A 17,456-nucleotide genomic window follows, 5' to 3' on the forward strand; every position below is an offset into this window, starting at 1 on the left:
GACTAAAAACTTCTGACTCTGGCAGTTTCTCTTCAGAGTTATCAGCCACCCCTATCTGAGAATATCTCTTTTGTTGCCTCCAGTCTTACTTATTCTTGGGGGGCTAACACAAGTGTACCTTAAGTTACATTAAAATAGCTACATTTTTTGTTTTTGTTTTGTTTTGTTTTGTTTTGTTTTTAATGTCCAGGAATGGCTATGTTTTGATTTTTAACTGCTTTTTGCTGGTTGAAATGACCTTGTTCCTATGTATTGTTGAGAGTCAACTGAGTTCTCCTGGGGGTTATTCTTGGGGAACTTTTGAGTGGCCTCTTAGCCATCTGTGATAGAACTGGTCAAGGTCTCACTGACCATGTGGCTTCCCTTGAAAGCATCAGGGATGTCTCCCCTTTCCAATGACTCTCCTCTTTTGCAGCATGTGCACTGATGGGCTTTCTTATAAGGGTTCCAGTAATCCCCCTGATCGGGAAGTCATGTGACCCAGAATTGCAAAGCTCTTTCCCTTGTTCCCTGGGTTCAAACTAACTCAGAGGGCAAGAGCCAAATATTGGTTTTCATGGCCCTTTTATCTTAATTTTAATCTTTAGGTCTTGGTCTTAGACATCCAGCAAGCCAGTCTTACCAGTCTTAAAGTAAGAGTATTGGGCTTTTAACTCTAATGTTTATAACATCATAGTTATTTTAACCCCTTTTATTTACTACCTGTTTATAGATGATGACCTTATATACTTTTGATAAGACTTTAACAGATAGTAAAGTTTACAAGGAAAACTCAAAATGAAATTAACAAGTAAAAATATATTTAGTTTGTACATAATTTTTTATTTTTAATTTTTTTTAGAGTTAAACAATTGCTTTTGACAAACCAAAGGTGAGGTGGAGGTGCACCATTCCAGGAGGTACTGCAATACGAGGTCAATGTGTGGAGTGGATGGAGCAAGCTCCAATTCCATCTCCCTGCTCCAAAAATCCATTTAATATATTGTCCTCGGTAGAAGGTATATCTGATATTAAATTCATAAGAACAGGTACTACACTTGATCTTGGCCAAAGGGCTGAGAAGTGATTTTTATACATATTTTGAAACTTGTCTGAGTTGTACATTGTATCCCCTGTTTGAGATCATAATAATTTTTACAATGAAAAACAATCTTTTGAATACAACTTTAAATGAGTAGAAGTTGGAGCCATTGTAACATGTAGTAAGGTGAGAGGCAGAGCCTTAGGTGGGACTCTTTACAAATCTTAGGTAAATCGTTTTCGTTTTGAAACTGATCTTTGTTTCTTTTTTAAATATCATTTTATAAAGTTTACAGCTATTGTTTCTTTCTTTTTTTTTTTTTTTCTTTTTTTTTTTTGGCGGTACTAGGGATTGAACCCAGGGCCTTGTGCTTGCCAGGCAAGGACTTTACCAACTGAGCTACATCCCCAGCCCCAGATATTTATTCTTGAGTCTATATGAATGTTAATAAATACAATATGACATTACATCTAAAACATGAATCAAAGACTGAGAGAGCTTTTAATTTTTGTGTGGACAAAAGTGACAAAATAGTTTTTTTTAATGTTTTACATGATTAACTTTTAAGTAGATCAGAGTGTTATTTTCTTTTTTAAAATATCTTTAAATTTTTATATCCTAGGGTAAAAGATTCTGTTACTGGGGCTAGGGTTATGGCTCAGTGGTAGAGCACTTGCCTAGCACATGTGAGGCACTGGGTTCAATCCTTAGCACCACATAAAAATAAATAAAAATAAAGATGTCCACCTACAACTAAAAAAGTATTAAAAAAAAAAAAGATACTATTACTGAAAACTTTAGTTTGGAAACACCAACTTGATAAAATGCTCCTTTAAATCTTTTAAAGACTTATATACCTGGAAGATGTGATCACATTTAATATACAGAGAAGAGTAATAGCATCATATTACATTTATGTTTTTATATTAACCAAGTTTAACTTTTAAAGAAAAATTTGGACTCTGTAATGTAGTATAATACTCTAAAATAACAGTAGTTGTTTAACCAGAGTTGTACAAATCCTAATTTTTCTAAGATTAGTTGCTCTAAAGAATAAACTTAACAGACACAATAATAAGAGTAATGTTTTAAGAAATACTTGTCATTTTAACATATAGACTGAACTTTGGTTTATATCTGTACATTAATATTTGACCTTAGGGAAAAACCTTGAATAGTTTTAACTGTTGCATTACTTATATATTCACACAAACCTTTTAAAGTTTACTCTTAATTTACACTCCTTTTTATCATTTAGTTAGACCCTCTTGTTTACTTAGATGTATTACAACTTTATCGTATATTTTTTTACCTAGAAACATTTTTTCCTTTTACTAAATATATTTTTATACCTAGAACCTTTTAATTTTCTTTCCAATATGTTGACTCTCCCGTTTAAAATTTAAACTCTGAAACACCCTTGTAAATTTCTGAATTTAGATAAATTAGTCCATTTTAATAAGATGAAATACTTTGTTATTTATAGTACTGTATTTGAAATACAGTTGAAACTTGGACCCTTTATATAGAATTATACCTGTTGAGACATTTAGTAACCTTGTTTTCAGTGATGGCACAAAGTAATTTAAAACCCTTTTTTATTTACCAATTTATGAAAACACCAGTAATGTCTTAAGTATGTTACCCTATGGAATTTATGGAGTTAAGAGTACTTGATGTTATATTTAACAGTTAGCATTTTAACTCTGTAAACCAATCAAATGTCTCTAAAAAGCAACCCATGATCAATCCCATACATGTCAAATCTAATTTATTTATTTTTAAAAACCAAGATATCACACAAGTGTATTGGGCAGCATCAGCCATTTCTTCCCTGTTAAAAAAATTCTAGAAACAATGGATACTAGACATTTTATAGACAATAACATTTTATTATTTTTTAGCCCCCTGGAAACAAAACTGTTAGTAACTTGAAAGACATACTTTTGTTTACCCAATTTAAATTGAACCTTTTAAATCATGTGAATCAAAGGCATTTGGATCAATTTTTTAAAATTTTAATTTATGAGTTCATATGCCAATTTTGGTACCAAACATGTATACATGACACCAGTGTATGCACACATAAAACAGATAAAGACCTTACAGCTTATATATTTTTCAAACCTATTAGATTGAGAGTTAGCCTTGTAAATTGGCCTCTGAATGAAACAAAGTGTAAAGAAAACCTTTATAGTTGTATAAAATAGGTCTGATATGGAAAAATAGGCATGCCAGATCTACAGTCATAAGCAGAAGGGGAAGTAGGTCAAAATCTACAGTCATAAGCAGAAGGGGAAGTGCCTTGTAGTTGACAAGGCAAAGAATGTTTACGAACGTCTAGATAAACATTCTCTGACAGGGTACATCATCCAAGAAAAATGGGAACCAAAAAGAGAACAATTTTACATTGTATAAGAAGAACAGAAACATTGGTGTTTCTAAGCAAGGTGTGCTAAGCAGGATCAATATGGCAGAGGCAGAGTTTTCTCATGGGAGAAGCATTTCTTACAAGACATGGAGTCTCAGGGTAAAATGGAGTCTGTTTGATTATTGCCTATATAGCCTGTTCCATAACTTAGTATCATTTACATTTAAGGCAATATGTTCATTATATCATTTGAATTTATTATAGACTATTGTTTAGTGTTACTCAAATCAACTAAATATTTGCTGATGGTATGAATAGCACATGATCTTTTTATTTAATTAATTACACAGGAAGTATAATCGTCAAATCCTTAAAAGAAATACATTGAGAGATTAGTTTATAGTCCTGTATTTTAATATAAACACTTGTTTTTCTTTTAATGTTTTAAGATAGATAAATCACAGGGATTTTGGTTTGAATGCTGTCCTTATATTATTTGAATGACCTTGCAAATTAATTAAAAAATCCTTCTGAGCCCTCATATATATGCTGGAGAAAATAATTGTTGTTTGGGACTTATGTGACTTAAAAATATGTGAAACTGCTAGTACTATGCTTGACTTGTAGTAGTGGCATAATAAATGATAGCCATTTTGTTCTGAGTATGCACTTAAGAGTTCATCCTCAGTAGAACAGGAATCACATTTTGTCTTTCTACTTAGTTGAAAAAAATAGTGAATTGAATCATTGACTCGTTATTTCAAAGTGATTTTAAATAAGAATAACATTGTTGATGAACCATGCAATGATTAGTCTTTTTTCCTTTCCTGTTTTGTTTTTAAATCATAGGGCACCTAGATTTAAAGGTTTCCAACAACAGGACAGTCAGGAGCTTCTTCATTATTTGCTGGATGCTGTGAGGACAGAAGAAACAAAGGTCAGGTTTCTTAATGTTGATCACGTATTATCTTTAAAAAGAGGATACAAACTGAAAACTGGTTTCTACTATAATTTTAAAATACAGCGAGGGCAAGGGATGCAACTCCGTGGCAGAGATTTTGTCTGGTGTGTCTGGGTTTGATCCCTAGCACTGTAAAATAAATATAGTGAAAAGTAATTTGATTTTTTTATCTATATATTCTTTTTTTCTCCTTTCTCCTGTTAAGATTATTTTCTTTTATTCTTTCATTGTTCTGTTATCCTATATTAGTTCATACCCTTTGGTTGTAAATAAATCAATTCAAACTAATTTAAAGAACAGAGAATCTTAACTGGGCATGGTGGCATATGCTTGTAGGGTCAGCTACTCAGGAAGCTAAGGCAGGAGGATGGCTTGAGTCCAGGAATTCAACGCAGCCTAGGCAACATAGTAAAATTCTGTCTAAAAGAAGCAGGGAAGGGGATCTTTAAAAATCCATGCCAAAGAAGATAAAGCTGAGTGATGTAGAGACGGAAAGTTATCAGGAATCTAGGAAGTATTTACATTATTTCACTTGTTTCTTTGGCTCTATAGATTTTCTTCATTTTTCTCTCTGCAGACTGAGTGGTTTTTGTGCTTCTCTATCTGAATGAGAGCACATAATCATCATAATTTACATGTTGCTATTTGACATATTGAAAACTAAACCAATCATGACTCCTAAATTCCCAGTAGAGTAAAACTTCATTATTCCATTCTGGACTCAGTTCCACTTGGATTAGTCACTTGTGGCTAGGAGAGTAGGATTTCAACCTTGTAAATCGGGGAACTTTTCTCAGAAAAGAAGAAAGAGCTCATGAATAGATTCTTCAAGTAATGATTATTGTGGTCCTATCCCTTGATTGATTGATCATTTATTGACTTTGATATTAAATTTTAGTAAAATTCTTTTTTTCCTTTTTTTTTTTTTTTTTTTTTTTTGGTGCTGGGGATTGAACTCGGGGCCTTGTGCACTTGAGGCAAGCACTCTACCAACTGAGCTATATCCAAATTCCCAGGCCCCCACCTTTGTTTTTTTTTTTTTTTTGTACCAGGGATTGAACCTGGGTTACTTAACCACTGAGCACATCTCCAGCCTTTTTCTTGTTTCTTGTTTTGAGACAGATTCAAAGATGCTTAGGGAATCTCTAAATTGCTAAGGCTGGCCTTGAACTTGCCATCCTCCTGCCTTTAACCTCCCAAGCCACTGGGATTACAGGCATGTGCAACCCTACCTGGTTCCAGCCTTTTCTTATTTTATTTTGAGACCAGGTCATGCAGATTTCGGAGGCTGGCTAATCCTCCTACCTATTCTCCTGAGTAGCTGGGATTACAGACATGCACTACTGGCCATCTATCCTTTCTTTCCTTCTTTGCTTGCTAGCTTTTCTTCTTTCCCCTCCCCTTCAACTCTCTTCCCTCTTTCTTTGCCAGGGATGGAACCCAGGGCCTTGCACTTGTTAGGCAAACATTCTACCACTGAGCTACATTCCCAGTGCCCCACACCATTTTTTAGAGCCTACTTTGTTTGAATTGTAATCTTGAACTCTTAATGGCAAGTTTTCTATGGAAAGAGAATTAGCGTTCTAATATTTTTTAAAAAATTATCTTAAAAAATAAAGAATGAGTTGATCTCTCCTTTCTGCTGAAAAAGTACCAGAAAACAATATGTATTACAATTCTGTTCTTTAAGTGGCCCCTTTGTTGCTTTCATATTAAGTTAACTAAATTCAGCTTTTGGAAGTATCAGTCCCTTACTACCACCTCTCTACTTTCATATGTTTTGATATCAAACCCTACTGCCTTCATTTAAATTTATGTCATTATCTATCACCCCTCTTGGTTATGAACTCCTCAGGATGATACTGTGTATTGTCTACATCCCACTTGTCTCACATGGAGTTCTGTCAAGTTTTGTTGAATGAGCAGTCTGTGCTTAACCTTAATTACAGCTTGTTTTGAGGATTTTTTTTTTTTTTTGGGTGCTAAGGATCGAACCCAGGGCCTTGTGCTTACAAGGCAAGCACTCTACCAACTGAGCTTTCTCCCCAGCCCCTTGTTTTGAGGATTTGAACTTGGAAGAATTGGAAAGAAAAAAATAATCTCTTAAGTCAGTTTTATGAAGTAGTTTCCTGGGGAATTTTCAGTTATTTTGAATATGTTGTGATTATTTACTTAAAAGTAAATAATATCTTCATTATGTTTTACCTGTATTTTTTAAAACATCATTTAAGAGATTTATACTTAGTTACGTTTTGGGGACATTAGCACAATCCCTCTCAGCTAATATTTGATCATATTTTCCTAGAGCTAGGACATTGTACATTTTTTACATGGTGATCATGAATCAGTGTAAACAGATTAAAAATTCCTTTTTGCATTGGTTTTCTCTATTAATATTACAAATAAAACAATAAAATTTATCCCCATCTTTTTTTTTCAAAATTAAATTATTGTTTGACCTGCATGGTGCATTGGGATGCACAGGATGCACAGTATCTTAAAAACTTAGACAATGCACATTGGTTTTGAAAGCTCAATCATTTTTTCCACTAGTTGAGGACTTTAGATGGTGTGGCAAAATTAAATGTCAAGTCTGTGGATATATTCAATCTTTTAAGCAAGAACAGTTGTGGTGGTTAGTTACAGCGAGTACTGAGGCAGGAGCTGCATTGTCTGGTCTGGGAACACCACAGCTGTTAATCGTGGCATGGTTGGAGCTTGCCACTGCCATGTGCTTTTCATTAAAGAAAGGCTACAGTGTTAGGTCTGCCACCAGATTCTTTTAGTAATGATTAGAAACTACTGACCTCCTTTCATATTGTTTCATGGAAGTCTTTTCTTATGACTATAAAGTTGAGGAATATACTCTTGCAGCATTGAACATAGTACTAAAGGGATAATTCAAGCAGAAATTACACACTTTATGTGTAAATAAAATCACATTTACTAAAATCAGTTCTTTTATAGAAGTCTTTTCGATGTGTAAATTTATCCTTTGCTTTTTTCCTTCTTATTTAAGTTCTCATCAAATTAATTTTACATTTTTAATATATTTTCAAAGCTATCACCTTACTATGTTGTTGGATAGGATTATTTTAAAGGCAGTGTCTCAGTTAACTTAAACTGTACATTATTTGCATTTTTTTGTTTTTGAAAGTAGTTTAAGATTTGAAATAGTTGAACCTTGATACTTCTAATTAATTATTTTGCTGTACTTGTTAGAAGCTCCCTTATCAGTCTCTTTCCTTTAACCTAAATGGGTCAAAACTTGGGTCCTAACAATGTGGGGTTGTGTTGACACCTAAACCCATTTACTTTATTCAGCTTGATGAATGACTTTAACTCTTAAATAGTTTAGAGCAGAAAATATAAATTTGGAGTTAGGGTGCAATAAAAAGCCTAATATTTAAAAGTAAATAATTTAAGCAATTGCACTATTTTTAACTCCTCTTTTAAAGTTATATCACAGCTTTTATCTTTTGTGTGTGTGTGTGTGATTTTACCTTTCAGAATGTAACAAAGGCTAATTAAATCATTGAAAATCATATGAATTAGTACAATGTTTAAGTTCTAAAATAAATCTGAGTTAGAGGTCTTTGTTTTTAATTATACTAAAGGCTATTTATAGTCATATTAAATATATACAGTTGAACATTGGTATTTATTGTAATTTTTCATTTAAGCCCGTCAAACATTTTTCTGGTATGGAATTCATACCATTGTAATTTGTTTATTTTAGTTGAATAAATTCTTTTTTCAAATTGTAAAAGTTAATGTCTGAATTATATTGTTTTAACTTTATTGAGTCTAAATTGAAAGTTTTTTCAATATTTTTTAGCTTCCGAGAGACATTTTATTGTTTTAATTTTCTTAGCTTATATCTCAGGATAGCATATGGTGGTATAATTGCTTCATGTTTACTTTTTACCCTACTTGTAAATATTTAAATGTCTTAAATCTTGCATTAACTTTCAAAATATACCTGATGAAAATAGTGAGCAGTTATAGGACATATAATGTACTAACTATAAGCCATTTGATTAATGCAACTGGGTTTCACAATTATTAACATTAAAAACTTACTATGAGAAACGTTTCATACACAGAAGAATGTATTTAAATGTACAATTTAAAGCACAATAAGAAACAACCTACCACTGCCACTACTCTCCACCACCCCTGAATTTAAAAATGAAATTATTAGTCCCTTAGAAGCTGCCTATTCCTTTGTAAATATTTACTCTTTCCTCCTCAGAAGTAGCCACTATTTTGACTTAAAGAAATTGTTTCATTGCTATTTCTCATAGTTTTGAAAACTACCCGTGTACTCTTAAACAATAGAAATTGTTTAGTTTTTCTAAACTGGGTAGCAAGCATAAACCTATTGCGATTATTGATTGACAGCTCCTTAAAGAAGATCAATTTGAGAATGTCTCTGGACCATATCTGGCTTTGACTTTCCAGAGATTGTAAATGCTCTTTGTGGGGAAGTCAGTGGGCAAGATCATCAAAGTGTTTTTAACCATGTTTGTTAAAAGTCAGAGCATCTATTAGAGGTGTAAGAGAGGCCAATACTAACTCTGTAGTCCCAAAAGGTTAGAGGTTGGCTGCTCTCTATTTTCTCCTTCTGAGTTCATCTTGGCCTACCCCATTGCTCTTAAAAGTAGGTCAGAACAAAACATGTCTGATAGTGTAATGCGGGTCCTTTGCCAGTCCAGACAATAGGACATGGAGGGGAGAATAAGAACATGAGCAGTTTATTCTCCATGTATTTTGTTCTCAGATTAAAATCAATAGCAGGTGTTGCTCTGGAATTTCTCCTAACCTTGCTCCTGGGGATTTCTTTTGCCTTTCCTATGTGTTGGTCCTGCTGCTATTATATATTTTGTGGTTTGTCTTTTCTTGGTCTGTGCCTCAACCGTGTTGTGCACCCAACCCCCTGACTCTCTTTCTCTTTCTTTATTCAAAAGGTGGCATATACTGGGTATGGGTTGAGCATCCCTAATCCAAAATTTGAAACAGTTCTGGTCCCATGCATTTTGGATTAGAGGTATTCAACATGTATACACCTTTCTCCATTTTTGTCTTTTTTCACTTAACACATTATAGTGATCTTTCCATAGCAGAAGATAGGAAGTTTCCTTATTTACTTTTTAGCTTAACATATTTAACCACAGTTCTTTATTGATAGATTTTTGTTTTTTTCAGTTTTTTGCATTTTGAACAATGCTGAATAATGTACATGTTATCTGTATGTATGTAAGAATATCTGTAAATACGAAGAGAGATTGCTGGATCAATTGATATATGCACTTATAATTTTGGTAGACATTATCAAATTGCCCTCTATAGATAAGGGCTATACAGTTTGCATTTCTGTCAGCAATATACCATAGAAGAGATTGTGTCTGCCCAACCTTATCTTTCTCAAATTTTTGAAATTTGGGCAGTCTGATAGATGAAAAAATAGTATCTGTGGGTAGTTTTAGCATGCATTCCTTTTCACCTTTTTTTTCTCTTCCCCAGTGTTTGCTGATTTCTAAACTTTTTATGTATAGGGAGAAACTGTGTGTCCAAGTTGGGCATTATTCTTCTTTTTCTTTCTTTCTTCCTTATTTATTTATTTATTTACTTCTTTTGTGGTGCTGGGAATTGAACCCAGGACCTTGTGCATGCGAGGCAAGCACTCTACCAACTGAGCTATATCCCCAGCCCCTACAAGTTGGCCATTTTTGTTTTGATTTGGCGTATAATGTGGTGGGGTTTTCTATATTAAAAAAAAGTTTTAAAAATTTTTTTGAAGTTTTTTTTTTTCCAATGTAGATGGACACAATACGTTTCTTTTTATTTGTTTGTGTGGTGCTGAGGATCGAACCCAGTTTCTCACATGTGCGAAGCAAGCACTCTACTGCTGAGCCACAACCCTAGCCTACTTTTTATAATTTAAAATTTTAAAAATCTGTGACTTCTGAATATTGAATTAGTTTAAAAAAGGTATTTCCAGATTGTCATTGTTCTATACTTTTATGATTCATTTTTAGATTCAAACCTTTTAAAATTTTTTTTTATTTTTATGGTTACACATGACAGTAGACTGTATTTCAACCTATTATACGTGGAGTATAACTTCCCTTTTCTGTGGTTGTAACATGATGAGTTACACTGGTTATGTATTCATGTATGAACATAGAAAAGTTATGTCAGATTCATTCTGTAGTCTTTCCCATTCCCATCCTCCTTCCCTTCCTGTTCTCCCACTGTCCAATCTGGTGAACCTCCACTCCTGCTACTGCTCCCCCACCCTATTGTGAGTCAGGATCCACATATCAGAGAAAACATTTGACCTTTGTTTTTTGGGGATTGGGTTATTTCACTTATCATGTTAGTTCCCAGTTACATCTATTTACCAGCAAATGCCATAATTTCATTCTTCCTTATGACTGAGTAATACTCCATTGTCTATATATACCACATTTTCTTTATTCATTCATCTGTTAAAGGGCACCTAGGTGAATTGAGCTGCTATAAACACTGACATGTGGCCCATCACTATAATGTGCTGATTTTAAGTCCTTTGGGTAAATGCCAAGGAGTGGGATAGCTTGGTCAAATAGTGGTTCCATTCCAAGTTTTCAGAGGCATCCATACTGCTTATTTATACCTTTGACCCTCCTAAAAGTTATCCCATTCTGTGGGTATTTCCTTTGTTCTTATAGCTATCCTACAAATATCTGAATTCTATAGTATGCTTTTCCTATACCCTAATCATACCAATTTTTTACATATATCTTTGTGTCTTTTTCTGAAATTCCATTTGGTTCTTTTTGCTTGAATGCTAGGACGACACTTTAAGTTGCTAAGGATTTAATGCATTTTAATAAATTTAGTAGGAAAAGAAAGGGATGGGGGAATCTCATGAAAATAAAAGGAAGATCAGTAGAGGAAAGAGGGGGCAGAGGGAAGGGAGAAAAAAGGAAAACACTGGGGAACGATATTGGCCAAATTATATTGTGTGCGTGTACAATTATATAACATTGAATCCCACCATTATGTACAACTATAATGTGCCAATTAAAATTGGAAAAAAATCTAGTAGGACCATCTTCTCTCACTGTGCTCCCTCTCTACTAGGGTTCCTGTTTATTTGGTTTAGAATTAGTTTTGTCCTTTACATTTGTCTCTTTAAAAAAAAAAAAAAAGCGGATGCTAATTAACAGTGGGGGCGTTGATAGGGAAGAATAGAGCTACTTTAGGTAGAGGGAAGTGAAGTGGGGGGAGGGGATATGGGGATAGGAAGGATAGTAGAATGAAACAGACATTATTACCTTATGTACTTATATGACTGCATGACTGATGTGATTCTATAACATGTACAATCAGAAAAATGAGAAATTATACCCCATTTATGTATGATATGTCAAAATGCATAAACACATTCTACTGTTATGTATAACTAATTAGAACAAATAAAAAAAATGCAAACATTGAAAAAAATAGAAATAACAAACTGTTGGTGTTTTTACTCAATTATGTGGATGTATAAATTTAGTGGACAGATTGAAATGCTTTGAAATGTTTGTAATGCTATAGGACCTATCCAAGAACATGGTATCCATTTGATCAAGTTTTCTTTTGTGTCTTTGAGTAATGTTTTAACATTTTCCTCTTTTAGATCTTACAGATTTCTGAAGTTTATTCCTGGATATTTTATCTTTTTAGTTGCTATTGTAAATTGGGTATTTTCTTCTTTATTTTCTGTTTTTTGTTTGTCTATGTGAAGACTATTGACTTCATATACCCCACTATTAAATTCTCTTATTTTAGTAGTTTTTCATGTCAGTGGGTTCTTTAAACTTTTCAGACAGCCATCTTATGCAAATAATGTTATCTCATTTATCATTTTTATACTTCTACAATGTATTTTTTGCAAGTGCATCAACTAGATCTGTTAGAATAGTAAATAATAGTAAATAAAAGATATCAAGTGATTCGATCTTATTATTTCTTGCTTCTTAATTCTATTAATATGATGGCTTATATTAATAGATTTCCTAATATACCTGCATTCCTAGTTTAAAAATATCTTGGTCATAATATATTTTTCTTTCAATGTGCTACTGTATTTATTCTGTTACTGATATTTTTAGAATTTTTCCGTGAGTGGTATTGGTCTGTGTTGTATGCAGTTTGTCGAGTTTGTTTATTTGTTTTATCTGTATTAAGCTTCATGAAAATAATTTGGAAGTTCTGCCTTTTCTGTGCTAGCCTAAAATTTCTAGGACCTGTGCTTTTTCTAAGTAACTATTTAACGATGTTCTTTCTTTCTTTCTTTTTTCCCCATGATAGCTGGAAGATTTTCTGTCTCTCCTAAGGTTAATTTCAGCAATGTTATTTTCTTGGAAAATTATCTTGGTATTTGTTCCTAAGTTTTCAAATGTAATTACATGGATGTTGAACAAGATAGTATCTTAGAGTTATTGAAATTTTTCTGGACTTTGTTAATGGTTTGTCTTTTTTCTTTTAGATATTTTTGTTGTTGTAGATGGACACAATATCTTTATTTATTTTTTTATGTGGTGCTGAGGATGGAACCCAGTGCCTCACACATGTGGGGCAAGCCCTCTACCACTGAGCTGCAGGCCCAGTCCAGTTTGTCTTTTTTCTTAGACATGATATTATGCTTTTCACTGTATTTTAAGATTATCTAGTGAGTTTATTTATCCCCTACCTGGAGAATCAGGCTTTGATTCTTTTATTAATTCTCTTCAGTTTCTGTTTTTGTTTTCATTAAAACTCTTTCCTTCTACTTTTATTTAGTTTAGATGTCTCTTTCTAAATCTATAAATTGACTGCTTCATCTGTTTGTTTTTTTTTCACTTATTTAAATATTTAAGGTTGTAAAACTTAATTTGAACAATGGGAAATATGTTGGCTTCTAATGTGTAGTGTTTTTATTTTATAGGAAATCTGCAGTTTGAATTGTTCCTTTTTGACATTTTTTAACAAGAGAATTATTTATCATTTTCACACTGTGAAGTCCAATTCAGACAGTGGTTTTATATGTCCAAACCTGTGATCAAGATAGAAAAATATCTTTTGAAAGATAATCAATAAGCTTTGCCTTCACCCCACACTTTCAGAATGTGAATTTCAAAAGACAAAATTCATCCACTAATTAGGGTCACAACTAATATAGAAAGTAATCATTTATTAAGTTAAATAAGTCTTTATTCTTAGAATGTGTGGTTTTATTTCATTCTGAAAGTTTTCTGTGAGATTGGATTTTTTCTCAAACATAAGATATAGAAATATAAACTTTGTTATTTACTAAGAAATTCTGAAATATGATCTTTGTTGACATCTGAGTTCAAATAGAATCATAATTAGTTTTGGGGGTATTCTTTCTATGAATATTGATATTCTGGACTTGAGTTGTGTGTGTGTGTTTGTGTGTGTCTGTTTGTTCTACATGGAGATCATAGTGATTAACTTGATAATTATATTAAGATTTTCTTCATAGGAAATTTCAGATGTCTGTTATTTTTATTTTATTTTGTTCTTTTCTGTTCTGATTAAGGAAAGTCATTTTAAAGAGAGGGAGAAGGAGAAAGAAAGGAGGAGAGGAAATAAACTTATTTAAACCTTTAAGAAAAATTAGATTAGGCTGCTGCTTTTTAATTTTTTAAAAAAATATCTTCTCTTAGTTGGCAATGGACCTTTATTTTATTTATTTGTATGTGGTGCTGAGAATCGAACCCAGTGTCTTGCACATGGTAGACAAGCACTCTGCCACTGAGCTACAACCCCAGCCCTTAATTTTTTTTTAATTTATTTTTTAATGATTTTGTGCCTGTTTTATTTCAGCCTAATGGAAAGTTGTTGTTTTTTTTAAACTTTCATTCTTTTTTAAAAATTTGTTCTAATTCCCAGTACCGCAAAAAAAAAAAAAGTTCTAATTAGTTGTATATGATGGTAGAATGGATTTTGACATATCAGCATAAATGGAGTATGACTTCTTATTCTTCTGGTTGCACATGATGTAGAATCACGCTGGTTGGGTAGTCATATAGGCATATAGGGTAATAATGTCCAATTCATTCTACTATCCTTCCTATCCCCTGCCCCCTCCCCTCCCTTCATTCCCCTCTGCCTAATCTGAAGTACCTCTATTCTTCCCTAACCTCACCTGCTTATTTTGCGTTAGCATCCACATATCAGAGAAAACATTCAACCTTTGGTTTTTTGGGATTGGCTTATTTTGCTTAGCATGATATTCTCCAGCTCCATCCATTTACCAGCAAATGCCATAATTTCATTCTTCTTTAAAGCTGAGTAATATTCCATTCTGTTGCTTTTTTAGACTGATAAAAATACTTTAAGCCTGAGAGAACCTAAACATAGGAATTTTGTCTCTGTTGAGAATTTGGCACTAGAGAGTTACTCAAGTATTCATGGAATTTAAAAAAGGAAGAAAGGACATATTCTATCTTTGTAAAAATTTCAGATTTTTTTCAGACTAAGGAACTGAGTTCCACAGTGCACCTTGCTATTTGAAAGTCTTTTTTTAAGATAATGAGGCCTGAGTTACTATTACTAGATAAGATTCTATTAACTTTGTTTTACAGAGAATACAAGGTAGCATTCTAAAAGCATTTAACAACCCAACTACTAAAACTGCTGATGATGAAACTAGAAAAAAAGTCAAAGGTATGTTGACTTTTAAAGTTAAAACTTTTTTCTACAAGAAAATATTAAAAGATTCTTCTCAGGGGAAAAAGAACTGAGCATTGTATGAAATAATTATCTAACGTTGTGACCTTAAAAGGAGGATGTACTTACACTAGTGACTGCAAGATGCTCTAGTAGGAAATAGAAAATTTTAGAATGTATCCCTGTGAATTTTTAAAAAAAATAAAACTAAAACAAACAAATTTCACAAATACAGATTGACGCTGATGCCCTATGTTAAGTCCTCTGAGATTTGAAAATATGTGGAAAGCAGCATCTTCCCTTGGAAGTTCACATTAATCATATTGTGTCATTCTGGTGTTTAGATAAGTAGGTTTACAGGTATTATCTAAATTTATCTAGATAAAATGATTAACTGTTCCAGAGACTCTTGTGAAAAAGTAATTTGTTGAACAATGCACTAATAAGTCAAACATAAGAGCAATTTACTTTCAGTGTTTGTTCTTCATCAGTCAAAATATGAGGCAAAAAAATGATTATCTAATCAAAGCTTCTAACTTATAAATATTTCAGTGTGAGTTTATATCCTGTGATATTAGCAATTTACCCAGTCCTAAGTGTATATAGTCTACCTATACTTATACCTATAGTGATATTAACTAATGTTAGCATGAAATTTTGTTATTTTTTAAAAACATTTAAAATATTGTTTTATTTATTGTCTCCTTTTTAACTACTTCTTTTGTAGTTTTATAATGTTCATGCTATATGTCTATAATTTGTTAACACATATACATAAATTATTGTACCATCTAAGACTCATTAAACATTTGAGATTTTTAATTTCCTAAGTATGTTCCTTGTTCATTTGTGTTGAGATATTGCCATCTAGTGCATGTTTAGTATAATAGCTCAGTTTCTTTCCATTTTTGTTTTTTCTATTTTTAACTTCTTGTACAATTTTCCTTAATGAAATGTCTTAATTTATCATAGTATTTCTAATAGTTATTGTAATTAGTAAATGTTTGCTGATATATGTTAAATATGTCTGTTATTCAGTGTTCCAGATAGTTTTAAGTGATTATAAATACTGTTTGTATTAAACCTGAAGGTAGAGGTCCAAAAAGGTAGAAGAGAAGTTTGAAAGAAGGATGAATGGATTTATTAATGTGCTTTCTCCCTCACGGTTTATTAAGGAAATGTTCAAATTTTTGTTCAAGTAGAGAGAATAATATAATACAGACAGTCTCTTATACCTATCATCCAGCTTTACATTCATGGTTTTTTATGTTTATTTATTTATTTTTTCCAGTACTAGGGATTTAATCTAGGGCCTCATACATGCTAGACAGGCACCCTTCCACCGCATTGCATCCCCAGCCCATTTGTTTTTTATATTGAGACAGGGTCTTGCTAAGTAAGTCTATTTTTGCCTTGAATTTGTGATCCTCTAGCCTCAGCCTGAGGATTACAGGAATGTGCCACCTTGCCTAACTCTGCTTTTTATGTTTAATTTATTTTTTCCCAACTCCAGATTATTTTAAAGCAAACCACAGGCATAGTTTCCTTTGCATTATAAATATTTCCTAAGCAAAGTAATTTTGATTTAAAAAAATCCTACAAGCACGGGTCTGTGTGTGTTTAGGTGAATTATAAGATGCCCGTGTTAATTCCTTCTGCTATGCTGTGTTTACTTATTTTTACAACATTTTTTTATAACTGTGACCTTGGCACCTGCAGCCTGAAAGCATAATCTTCCCTATTCTTCTGTATGCCTCTAGGTTAGACACAGAGGCTTTCAAAGGTTTAATGGGAGCAGCTGACCAGTGGTATGAATAGTTGGTATTGCTCTATTTAGTTTACCTATTATGTTTTAGAAGAGTTCTTTGTTTCTTGGAGACTATGGTAGCTGATGGTCATATTTCCTTTATAAAAATGTAAAGGAGATATTATATCATTATATAGTAAAATATATTACTAAATATAATAAAGGAAATCTGCCTTATTTAGATTATTTTTGAGTAACAGCATGTAACGTTATTGGATGGTTGCTATGTTTTTAGTGTTAAAAAGTATGATTTTTACAGCATATGGAAAAGAAGGTGTGAAAATGAACTTCATAGATCGGATCTTTATTGGTGAATTAACTAGCACAGTCATGTGTGAAGAATGTGCAAATGTAGGTACTTTGGAATTCACTTCTTGGAATAGATTACAGTCACATCATTTTTATTATGTTTTCTTTCACATATTCATGAGCAGTCATTTTTAAAATTTATAATAATTGACTATATGACTTAATTCTTAAAAACCTTTTAAAAATATACCTGATACTCCTAGAAAGTACACATAATTTTAAATTATGTTTTTCAAGTAAGGATGTTGTGTGTGTGATCCTTTTTTTTTTTTTTTCT

The 17,456-nt window shown here is 32.5% G+C and overlaps 1 protein-coding gene and 1 non-coding gene across 9 annotated transcripts in view; one reads left to right on the forward strand and one right to left on the reverse strand.

The window, feature by feature from the left end:
• The window catches only part of Usp45 (ubiquitin specific peptidase 45), an 81,404-nt gene that overhangs the window by 46,176 nt on the left and 17,772 nt on the right, over positions 1-17,456 (forward strand). For 6 of the 8 annotated variants that reach the window (XM_047559396.1, XM_047559395.1, XM_047559401.1 and 3 more), the window contains 3 exons: positions 4,242-4,329; positions 14,979-15,060; positions 17,130-17,221. In XM_047559396.1, the coding sequence (XP_047415352.1) occupies positions 4,242-4,329; positions 14,979-15,060; positions 17,130-17,221 (262 nt within the window). The remainder of the gene's footprint in view (positions 1-4,241; positions 4,330-14,978; positions 15,061-17,129; positions 17,222-17,456) is intronic. The other 2 variants (XM_047559402.1, XM_047559403.1) reach the window with 1 other exon arrangement.
• On the reverse strand, positions 878-1,067 carry LOC124989836 (U2 spliceosomal RNA). Its single transcript, XR_007109652.1, has one exon. It is a non-coding gene; the product is annotated as a U2 spliceosomal RNA (small nuclear RNA).

This window comes from Sciurus carolinensis, chromosome 7 (genome assembly GCF_902686445.1).
Source record: "Sciurus carolinensis chromosome 7, mSciCar1.2, whole genome shotgun sequence".
Lineage (NCBI taxonomy): Eukaryota > Metazoa > Chordata > Mammalia > Rodentia > Sciuridae > Sciurus > Sciurus carolinensis.